At 39.9% G+C, this 12,272-nt stretch overlaps 1 protein-coding gene across 1 annotated transcript; it reads right to left on the bottom strand.

Moving 5' to 3' along the window:
• Positions 1–31: 31 nt before the first annotated feature.
• LOC108439884 (cathepsin Z) lies at positions 32–7,149 on the bottom strand. Its single transcript, XM_017718536.2, has 6 exons — positions 7,005–7,149; positions 3,526–3,689; positions 2,552–2,731; positions 2,080–2,230; positions 1,103–1,268; positions 32–670 (listed from the first exon to the last, which is right to left on the bottom strand). Exons 1-6 carry the CDS (start codon positions 7,121–7,123, stop codon positions 557–559), a joined length of 894 nt encoding a protein of 297 aa, XP_017574025.1. The 5' UTR covers positions 7,124–7,149; the 3' UTR covers positions 32–556.
• Between the last annotated feature and the right edge of the window lie 5,123 nt (positions 7,150–12,272).

Here is a 12,272-nt window from a genome sequence, read left to right as displayed (position 1 = left end):
GGCAAAAACTGAAAAACTATTTTATTTTTTTTTAAATAAAAGAAACTTGTTTTGGATCATTTTATTACAATATTATTAATTTTCATTGTGTTTCAAAACAAGTATTTCTAATGTTGGTATTTCACATAAAAATGGCACACAAAAATCATCAGTGTATGACCTCTAGGACTGAATTTCATCACTCTTACTCTACTTTTTCCACTTTACATATGACACATTATATGCTAAAAAAAATCATTGTGTTGACAGTGCAATTTACCTCTTGGAGTGAATTCCACCACTCTCATTCAACTCTATTCATACCAGGGTAATTATATGACACAGTAACAGATGCCTAGTATGGCCTACGCACTTGATTTCTTGGCTCTCTTACCTTGCATAGCTGTCAAGTGGATCTGGCCTAACAGGCTACAGAAATCACTGGCTATGTCTCAAGACAGGCAATCGTCTTAAAAAAAAAATGAAAATGTCCATAAGGTGCTTAGTGAAGCCTGCTCTCAGTTGGATTCTTGTATGACCATGTGGGCAGGGCTGGCTCTAATCAGTTGCTCTTCCTCTAGGGCACTATGGGATCACCATATGCGCAGCTTTGCTCGATAGCGAGGTTATACCAGTTCCCTTTACCTCCTTTATATGCACTGGTGACTATCCGGGCCCAGCCTGCCTCCCCCTGTGGACAAAAGGCCAAATTACACATATCGTTACCACAGCCACACTACTGCAAAGATCAATGTCAGCTTAAGAGGTGTAAACAATTTCCAGTACGTTGTGTAAAAACGTGCTGTTACATATTATGGCCAAGACTACTTCAAGTTAAGGGTAAGGAATATTTCTTTTCTGACATCAGCCTTTAACCCTTAGAAGCCACAGTCATTGAAAACAAAAGCATAGTGTAATTATATGTTAATCATTTTTCATTCATTTTTTTTTCTTTTTTTTTTACATTTCAGTTTTCACAGAAGAGTCTGAATGACTCAAAGCCCTAAAAGTAGCAATAAGTGTATCCTAGTAATGTACCATGTGTTCAGTGTGAAAACACTATATATCTTTTTCAACACAACAGAATTGATGCACAGAGCAAAGCTATTATATGAGAACTGACCCAAAACTCTCCCCAGGAGTTCCTCACTATCCAGTACTCTGTGCCGTTCTCATCCACACCCCAACCAGCGACAGATATTATGTGGTTCATGAGAGATACGATATGAAACTCTGTAAACACCCCTCCTTGATATGCCTCAAGTCCCTTAGTCGCCATGATACCACAGCTGGAATGGAAGACAGAACAGGCTGATGCATCACATACAAAAGTGATAATGTATCATCATTTCATCATATTGTATTGTGATTCTGTTATTATACATTGTGATTGTGATATGCCTTGCAATAGACTGAAAGCATAAATATGAACCTCTGACATGCAGGCCCAGATCAACCAGTGGGGTTTATGGGCGTGTGCCCAAGGGCCAGAGCAACTAGGGGGCCCCCGCCAGCAACTATGAGAACATTTAAACCAACAATGCGGCTGCCATTGTGGTGCTGCACAGGCCTTCCTTAATTTGCTGATATTTCATTAAAAAAAAATCACTGACTACCCAAACAAGGCAGCCAGATAGGGGCCCACAAAACATTTGTGCCTAGGGGCACATAACTTGATGATCAAGGCCTGCCGATGTGACACTGTTAAAGACAGTCTGCATTATTTTGACCAATATTATTTACATTTTCTGGATGACTTGAATTCATAAAACACCGACAGACACAGCGAAGGAGAGGCGCTCTCCTTGAGGCGCTCACATGACAAACAATTTTGTGAATAGTAAGAGCAGTATTTGCGTATTGTGGCCCAATATTTTATATGTCAGTACAGTGTTAATTCTCTTGTAACATGGAGCATTTCATGGAATCATTAAATAATTAGGTTTCCATTAAAAACATCTGGATACATACATGGAGCTTTTTATTGGTACAGTGAATACAAAGCAAAGAAATGCTACCTGAGTAAAATAAAAAACTGCATCAACCAGAAAATTCTGAAACACCCTAAAAACAGTCTCAGGTCTGAGCTAGGAGCCGTACCTGATTGGCCCATTTTTGTAGATCTCGGCTTTCATTTGATCTCGTCCTGAGACCTCCCCATAGTCTCCCACTTTCCACACGGTGTAGTTCTTCACAATGGAACAGGAGCCAAAGAATGAGCAGGTGCCACACTGGTTAAACGGATCACATTCTGTACATACACACAGAAGACCATGTTTGATCATTACTGTTTACATGTCGGACTGTAATTTGCACATATGTCATTAATGTTAATTGCATTTACATGAACAGATTTGACAACTCTGTCATCTTAATCTAATTCCTTAAACTGCAGACTTATTTTTGTATCACAAGGACAAGGAAGTGGAGTGTGGGTTTACATGCAGGCCCTTGCAGTTTGAGGACATACTTTTAAAACAAGTTGTTCTTTAAAACTCATAATTGATTGATACATTCAAGTTACTTATTGACAAATATTGTATTAGCATAATAACAGATGCTGTGAACTTACTTTGATTTTTGGCTTGGTAATTGTTGCAGGTCTCATCTGGAATGCCTTTCTTGTGTGCATAAGCGTACACACCCAGGTGGTCTCCTCCGTAACAAGACCCCGCCCTTCCACAGTCGATCACATTCTGAACTGACAGGTAGGCTGATGGCCAAGCTCCTTTTCTTTTGATGTTTATGCGATCTTAATGAGAAGACAAAAACCAAATATGGTCTTTGCTGAATTAAACATTTAAGCCATTTCATATTATGGAGTCTTAAAAGTGATCAACATGTACCCCAATAATGAATAGAAGCTAATAATCATCAATACATGCAAAACAGCATAGGTGGGCAGAGTAGTCAAAAATCTCATTCAAGTAAAAGTTGTCGTTTTAATCTTAAGCAGAAGTTAAAGTAGTGACTGAAAAAAAACATCTTGCGTATAAGAAATATTTGGGTTAGAAAGAAAAATTGGATTAAAAACTCATCCTAAGTTCCCTAAAGAACTGCAGTGGAACGCACATGGAATGCCCAATTGGATGTGGCCAAGAACAGAATAGGCCAGCTGTTGCTCCAAACATTCAATTGACCAATTTAAGATTTTTATTTTGGCTGATCTGTATTGCAATTTTATGACCTAAGTAACATGAGACAGGTAAGTGCACTTACTATGCATCTAAATGGCCCTGCTCTACTTACAAAATATCATAGCATAATTATGCTAAATAGTTTGTTTCCTCTTACAAAGTACTTCAGTTTATTCATATAATTTAAGTAGGCAATTTTTTTTTGCAAAGGACTGAAGTAGATCTTAAAAAAGAGATTCCTTTTTTTATTACAAAAACATTTGAGTGTGAATCATTTCAAACCGTTCAGCACATTGTACTTTTTCACTGCACATGTGTTTTTCCCAGTTCTAACACACTTATCTGAAACTTTATTCAAATGAATTAATAAGCTGATAGGGAAACAAACAGCTCCAGTCTGTCCTCCTACCTGCGAGTGCGCTGGTGGCCCCCATGGCCCAGCATGAGCCGCAGTACTGCGGGATGTGCTGGTTCCGAGTGACGCTCACGTAGTTTCTCCCATCGACACGCCGCCAGTCCCAGGCTGCAGGAAGGTCTGAGGCATTCAGGTACTCATGAGGCCTGGGGTAAGTCCTAAGAAAGGCACATGAATGAGTGATGAGCTGAGTTGCTGGGATTCTTAGATGGAAAAACCTAATGGACCTGGATTTAACTCACTCACAATTAACAAGATTGTTCACAAGGAGAAGCTATTGGCACTCTAGGGAGAAGTCATAGTGGGCTGCTAAGAAAGTGAGAAATGCATGGTTTCTAATGTAGTCATATATTAAAATGAATGAAGATCACCCAAGACAAATAGTATAATGCCAGGCTGGAGTGGACATATCTAGATTCATTAGTGGCCCACTGTTTGCTCAGCATGTGGTAATTGGCCAGTCCCACAAATACCATTGCCCCCAGTAGAAAGCACTATAATAATTTCGCTTTCTCACATTATTCTACCCCAACCTACATAGGTCAGCTAGGTTACTGTCCACTGGCAAAAAGCAATCAAACAAAAGAAGAAATATTACTAATAGAGTACTACATGCTGGAGCTTCGCATCAATGAGACTTTGTGTCCTAGTTTTTGTATGAAACTATGGTTATTCATATATTGGAGCTGTTGTGAGCACTGTAGAACAGTACAAATCAATTGATTAGACTTAGCTATTAAATGTATTAAGAATTGTTATTGTTTTGGAACTTCCTATGATGACTTATCATCATCATCATCATCATCATTATTTGTAGCAGTAGTAACAATAGTAGTATTACCAAAGAATTTGTAGAGAGGAGCATTACTATTCTGTACTGTCCAGGTTTCTCAAATGCTAGAGGGCGTCCCTGAGTGAGTTCAAGATGAAATGATGGAGCATTTGAACGAAATCAGTGTGTAAATGCTTGAACATTTTTATATAAAAGAAGGCGTCCATTTCCTGAACACAGAACAGCATAAAACATTTTAATGCTGCTGCTAGATTTTTAAGAACTTCTGAACTTGAGTTATAGTTTAAAATGGTGTCTCATACACATCCATGACATCAGTGAGCACGAAAATCCAATGAGCTGCTCCGCTCGCCAACCAGTCAGCACTCAGTAGCACTAATGCTATCATCCTGCTTCCCCAAACCCATCTGCTATAGCATATAGGTCAGTTTTCTTAGTTTTTTTCCAGTGAAATACGTCTTCTGCTTTCTACAATTCTGGCCAACTGATTAGAAACTATTTTAACTTATCATTATCATTGCTGAATCTAGCAAAGTTCTGTCCAGTGACAGGCTGCTTTCCCCATTTTTCTATTTAAATATTTTATATTAATTCTCTGTTCATATTGCTCTTATGTTATTGTTTTGCTATCTGGTGACTGGACGACGATGGGTTCCCCTTTTGAGTCTGGGTTCCTCTGAAGATTTCTTCCTCTTGCTCTTAGGGGGGTTTGGACCTGGATTTTTCTGTAAAGCTGCTTTGTGACAATGCCTGTTGTAAAAAGCACTTTATAAATAAACTTTGATTTGAAGTGACTTGACTTAACTTTTGTTTAAGCTTTTTAGCTCCTTTAACTCCCTTTAATTGAGGACTTGCTCGCAGGCGTCCTCTAGTGTTTTGCAGTCATGTTTTTGATATAATGGGGAAATTGGGAAGTAGCCAGGATCCTCTTAAACCAGTTATTACTCCAATTATAAGTAGTACTGTTATTCTTAGTATTATAATAATAGCCAGAAAATGTCACCATACTTTTAATACTTAGTACATTTAAAAGTACATTAAAAAGGCAGTTATCTTGTACTAAGTAGAAACTGCAGAAGGAGAGCTTCCACTTTTCCTTAAGTAATTTTTATCAATGGTACAGTATCTTTACTTTCAGGTAATTTTAGTAGTAATAGTAGTATTACAGAAACAAAGACTCCGGTAAATCAAAGGAAGGAGGGTTATGCAAATACATCCATAACAGCTGGTGCACCAATGCCATCATCATTGATGGACACTGTTCTTCTGATTTGGAGTACCTGACAGTTAAATGCAGGCCCTTTTATATCCCTCGTGAGTATAGTGTTGTCAACTGTGCTACCTCACTTGTCTATTGTCTGTTGTCTGTTTTAGAATATAGTTTTATAGTCCTTTTTCTTTATATTTAAGATTTTTAAATATTTTTTTCTTTTTTCCCCTAAATCTGCACTTTATATATTTTAGCCTTATGTTTAATTGTTTTGCATGTAGAAAGTGCCATTGGACTGCTGCTCAGCTTCATTGTACACTGTGCAATGACAATAAACGCATCTTATCTTATTAGTAGAAGTAGTGAAATTAATAGTAGAATTATTAGAAGGAGTAATTCAAGAAAATGGTTTATATAGACCCATAAACACTCAAAGAGCGTTTGCAGTGTGAAAGGGTTCATCAGATTGGTGGATAATGTGCTATAGATTGTTGTACATAGCACCAAAAAAAGAGTTCTTCTATTGTTTTGATGTCAAGCTTGTAACAATAGAAAAACCCTTTTTGGTGCTATATAGAACCGTCTACAGCACACTATGTACATGAATCATCAATCTGAAGAACCCTTTCACAATGCAAATATATAACATAAAATATAGAACCATTTTATTTCCTAAGGAACCATATTTTTGAGTGTAGTAGTGCAAACAGTAGTAGTAATAGTATAAATCTAGTAATAGCATCAGTTTTAGAAGAACTAACAGTAGTAGTCATAGTAGCTCAGCAGTAATCATAATTAATAGCATCAAAATTAGTACTAACAGCAGTGATCATAGTAGCCTCAGTAGTAACTGCAGTTATAGCTCCAGTATTAGTGTTACTAACGTAGTAGGATAATATTCGTAGTAGTCTAGTGATAGCAGTAGTAGAAACAGCAGTAGAAGCATTAGGTTTTCAAATGGGCTTTCTGGAGATTACATAAGCGACCTCCTAGAAGAGACTACCTCTGACAGCTTTTTAAAACCTGGATGTGAGCTCTGAGGCAAAGGCCAAAGGTCTAACCAAGACCCTAGGTTACCTCTAAGAATTGGGATAATAATGGAATTGGAGCTTGGAGGTCCAGGCCAAAAATCCCGACCTGTAGCCGTGGTAGAAAAGAAATGTTGATGAAAGACCTAAGGGCCAGGCAAAGTTCTAGTAAGACGAGCCATTAAGCGTCTAAAGAATAACATTGGGAATGGGAGCAGTGAGGCACGGGGCCAGCGTCCGTCTCACCAACACCCAGCCCCTTAGAACAGGTAGGGGTCCAGCACCCAAGACCCAGCCCTATCACACTGTTAAAGAGAGTCTGTAAAATGATCCTTTATCCGCCTGAGCAAACCGAAGTGAGCTTTTTTCATTGCGTAGCTGGATCATCGACTGTACTTTAGACACTTTAGGTTACATAAACTTTTTGTGTTGCTAAGCTCACCTTATAAACGAAGGTCTGTCGTCCTTGATTGGCTTGTAACACGAATCCTCGACAGCGCTTAACTCCAAAACATGTAAAACAAAAGACAGGAAAAACAAAACAGCGTTGAAAAGCGCCATGCTGTATTTGTTTTGATATAGCGCTTGTTTTAGCGCCACCTACGGCAGTGGAGGAGAATCCTCTCTCACTCAACGCGACTAACTCGAGGCTGTTGTTTCTGCGGCTGTCGAAACATCAGTCGATCATTCACCCACAAATGCACCAAAGACAATGATGAAGCTTTTGCAGAACTAATGAGACGTCCATACAGGGCGATTGTACTGGTCAAAATTCCTGACCATTATTGGTAACTGATAAGTAACTGATACAATAACTACTGTTGTTATTATTGTTATTGTTGTTGTTATTGATAATAATATTAACAATGATAATAGTTATTAACTTATGATCATATTATAAATAATAATGATAGTATAGTTTAATTTTAATAAAATTAGAAATAGTAGTAGTAATCTAGTAATAACCTCAGAAGTAGTAGTAGCAGTAGAAATAGTAGTATTGATGTTTGTAGTAGTAATAGCATCAGTTTTAGAAGTACTAACAGTAGTTAGAATAGACAAAATAGCTCTGTAGTAGTCACAGTAATAGGATCGATAACAGATATCCTCCTTTCATCCTCCCCTGCAGAACTTGAAAGACATTACATAGCCTGGTCACTACGTCAGGGAAAAATAACATACATATAACCTTTAAATAACTGATTTTCATGATGTGGATGTCGTGCTCTAGACAAAAAAATGAAAAATAATTTTTGAGAATGAGCACATGTGCAAATGTAAAGCATCTATAAAATGCAAGCACTATAGAAGTAATAATATCCTCCATATGAAGTGCATCTTATTTTATTATACTTAATTTTATCTTATTTTATATGTTCTTACAAACGTTATAGCACAGCTTATAGTATGTACGTTTTTTTACCAGTAGAGGGCACCAGTCACCTGCCAGAGTACACAGGCATATAAATCTGGCCTGTATGTTTCATTTATTTGCACTGGTGCACTAGTTGTAATTTTGTAATAGTAATAGTTGTAGTAGTTGCAGTTATTGTAGTATACGCAATATTAGTAATAATTGTAGTAAAAGTATTTGTAAATATTGGTCATGGCAATGTCAGTAGTAGTAATAATAATGGAACACTATATTGCCAAAAGTATTCAGTCACCCATCCAAATCATTGAACTCAGGTGTTCCAATCACGTCCATGTCCACAGGTGTATAAAACCAAGCACTTAGGCCTGCACACTGTTTCTACAAACATTTGTGAAAGAATGGGTCGCTCTCAGGAGCTCAGTGAATTCCAGCATGTTACCGTGATAGGACGCCACCTGTGCAACAAGTCCAGTTGTGAAATTTCCTCACTACAAAATATTCCACAGTCAAATGTCAGTGGTATTATAACAAAGTGGAAGCGATTGGTAATGACAGCGACTCAGCCACAAAGTATTGGGCCATGTAAAATGACAGCGTGGGGTCAGCGGATGCTGATTGCATAGTGCGCAAAGTCAATCGCTACAGACCTCCAAACTTCATGTGACCTTCAGATTAGCTGAAGAACAGTGCATAGAGAGCTTCATGAAATGGGTTTCCATGGCCGAGCAGCTTCATCGAAGCCTTACATCACCAAGCGCAATGCAAAGCATCGAATGCAGCGATGTAACGTGCAGCCAATCCAATGGACGAATCTGGGTTTGGCGGTTGCCAGGAGAAAGGTACTTGAATGACTGCATTGTGCCATGTGCAAAGTTTGGTGGAGGGGGATTATGGTGTGGGGTTGTTTTTCAGGAGTTTGGCTCAGCCCCTTAGTTCCAGTGAAAGGAATGCTTCAGCAGACCAAGAGATTTTGGACAATTTCATGCTCTTAACTTTGTGGAAACAGTTTGGGAATGGCCCCTTCCTGTGTCAACCTGACTGCACCAGTGCACAAAGCAAGGTCCATGAAGACATGGATGGGCGAGTTTGGAGTCCTGACCTCAACCCGATAGAAAACCTTTGGGATGATTTAGAGCGGAGACTGCGAGCCAGGCCATCTCATCCAACACTAGTGTCTAACCTCACAAATGCACTTCTCCAAGAATGATCAAAATTCCCATACACACTCTAAACCTTGTAGAAAGCCTTCCCAGAAGAGTTGAATCTCAGGGGTTAAAGAGTTTTGAGCACAGGGGTCCCCCAGGGCTGTGTGCTGAGCCCCCTTCTGTATACACGCTTCACGTATGACTGCATGGCCTCCCAGAACAACACCAGCATCATCAAGTTTGCTAATGATACTACAGTCATTGGACTGATCACTGGTGGGGATGAGACAGCATACAGGAAGGAGGTGGCTGAGCTGGTGGCCTGGTATCATGACAACAATCTTTCCTTAAATGCAGACAAGACCAAGGAAATGATTGTTGATCCAAGGAGGAAGCAGGAGCTGCACATACCCCTGTACATAGGTGAGACAGAGGTGGAGAGGGTGAAAACCTTCAAATTCCTTGGCATCCACATTAATGAGGATCTCACCTGGTCCCAGCAGCGACTGTACTTTCTGAGAAGCCTGAGGAAAGTTGGCATGCCAGCCAAAATTCTCAGCATGTTCTACAGGAGTATGATCGAGAGTGTTCTTACCAGCTCCATCACGGTCTGGTATGGAAACTGCACTGCTCAGGATAGAAAGGCCCTCCACCATGTGATCAAAACTGCACAGTCCATCTCAGGAGCAGCATTCTCCTAACTACAGGATACTTATCACACCAGGGTCATCAGGAGGGCCCACAACATAATCAGGGACAGTACACACCCCCAGCACAGACTCTTCACACTCCTACTTTCAGTAAGACGCTACAGGAGTGTCAAGTCCAGGACTGCAAGACTGACGAACTGAAGTTTCTCTTCACAGGCCATCAGGCTTGCGAACACCTCACTCACTACCTCTTCCCCACTCCCACTCTGAACTGGTTTAACTTTTGGCAGACCTTACACTCAATAACTGCACCTTACATACACTTCGTTTACATCTGTTACATCTGTATATCTGCAGCATGCACTTTATGAACCGCTGCTCTACATACTTGCACATACGTACGTGTAACTTTGATTTTTCTTTCAACTTTGCACATATAACTGTACTTTTACTATTATTTTACTATTGTTATTCTTATATTTTCAATTTTATTTCAAGTTTTCCATTTTTTGTATTCTAAGATTATATTTGATGAATGGAGGAACAGCAAAGGAAGAATTTCATTGTACAGTGTAACTGCCTGCTTCTGCTGTGCAAACTCTTGAATCTTGAAGCTGTTATAGCTGCAAAGGGTGGGCCGAAATCATATTAAATCCTAAGGCTTAAGAATGAGACATCAATCAAGTTCATATGCGTGTGAAGGCAGATGAGTGAATACAACCCCATTTCCAAAAAAGTAGGGACACTGCATTCTGTTTTATTTATATTTTTCACAATGACGTGCAAATCATTTAAACCATATATATATATATATATATACACACACACACTGCTCAAAAAAATGACACAATATAACTCCAAGCAAATCAAACTTCTGTGGAATCAAACTGTCCACTTAGGAAGCAACACTGATTGACAATCAATTTCACTGCTGTTGTGCAAATGGAATAGACAACCGGTGGAAATTATTGGCAATTAGCAAGACACACTCAATAAAGGAGTGGTTCTGCAGGTGGGGACCACAGACCACTTCTCAGTATCTTTCTGCTTTCTGGCTGATGTTTTGGTCACTTTTGAATGTTGTTGGTGCTTTCACACTCGTGGTAGCATGAGACGGACTATACAACCCACACAAGTGGCTCAGGTAGTGCAGCTCATCCAGGATGGCACATCAATGCGAGCTGTGGCAAGAAGGTTTGCTGTGTTTGTCAGCGTAGTGTCCAGAGGCTGGAGACGCTACCAGGAGACAGGCCAGTACACCAGGAGACTTGGAGGAGGCCGTAGGAGGGCAACAACCCAGCAGCAGGACCGCTACCTCCGCCTTTGTGCAAGGAGGAACAAGAGGAGCACTACCAGAGCCCTGCAAAATGACCTCCAGCAGGCCACAAATGTGTATGTGTCTGCACAAACGGTTAGAAACCGACTCCATGAGGATGGTATGAGGGCCCGACGTCCACAGATGGGGGTTGTGCTCACAGCCCAACACCGTGCAGGACGCTTGGCATTTGCCAGAGAACACCAGGATTGGCAAATTCGCCACTGGTGCCCTGTGCTCTTCACAGATGAAAGCAGGTTCACTAGCAGGTTCTCAACCATTAGGTACCGAGATGAGATCCTCAGACCCCTTGTGAGACCATATGCTGGTGCGGTTGGCCCTGGGTTCCTCATAATGCAGGACAATGTTAGACCTCATGTGGCTGGAGTGTGTCAGCAGTTCCTGCACGATGAAGGCATTGAAGCTATGGACTGGCCCGCCCGTTCCCCTGACCTGAATTCAATTGAGCACATCTGGGACATCATGTCTCGCTCCATCCACCAACGCCACGTTGCACCACAGACTGTCCAGGAGTTGGCGGATGTTTTAGTCCAGGTCTGGGAGGAGATCCCTCAGGAGACCATCCGGCACCTCATCAGGAGCATGCCCAGGCATTGTAGGGAGGTCATACAGGCACGTGTAGGCCACACACAATACTGAGCATCATTTTGACTTGTTTTAAGGACATTACAGGCTGATCCAACTTTGATGTCGTGTGTTTTTCCACTTTAATTTTGTGTGTGACTCCAAATCCAGGCCTCCATTGGTTAATAAATTTGATTTCCATTGATGATTTTTGTGTGATTTTGTTGTGTATAGTGTATGTATGTATGTATATATGTATCCCTATATATAATATATCCCTCCAGAATTATTGGCACCCCTCATTAAGATGTGTTAAAAGCCTTAAATAAAATTTTTATTTCAGAAGCATAAGCTCACTGAAAATTGTAGAAAAATGTAACCTTTAACTCAAGTGAATTACAAAAAAAAAATCCCTGACTAAGAAATCATTATTTTTATATCACAGGTTCCACAATTATTGGCACCCATAACAATTCCTCGAAAAATAAATGTACACTGTGTACACAATTATTAGGCAAGTCTTATTTTTGAGGATTATTTTTATTAATGACCAGCTCCAGTGCTCTCTGTTAATCCAAAATGTTAATAAACCTCAAACATGAATGTTTAAGAAAAATAAAGTGAAGTTTTGGCTTTCTTA

The sequence above is a fragment of the Pygocentrus nattereri genome, chromosome 19 (assembly GCF_015220715.1).
Source record: "Pygocentrus nattereri isolate fPygNat1 chromosome 19, fPygNat1.pri, whole genome shotgun sequence".
NCBI lineage: Eukaryota > Metazoa > Chordata > Actinopteri > Characiformes > Serrasalmidae > Pygocentrus > Pygocentrus nattereri.
The sequence above is the reverse complement of the archived record's forward strand: the minus strand, read 5'-3'. Positions and strand labels throughout refer to the sequence as shown.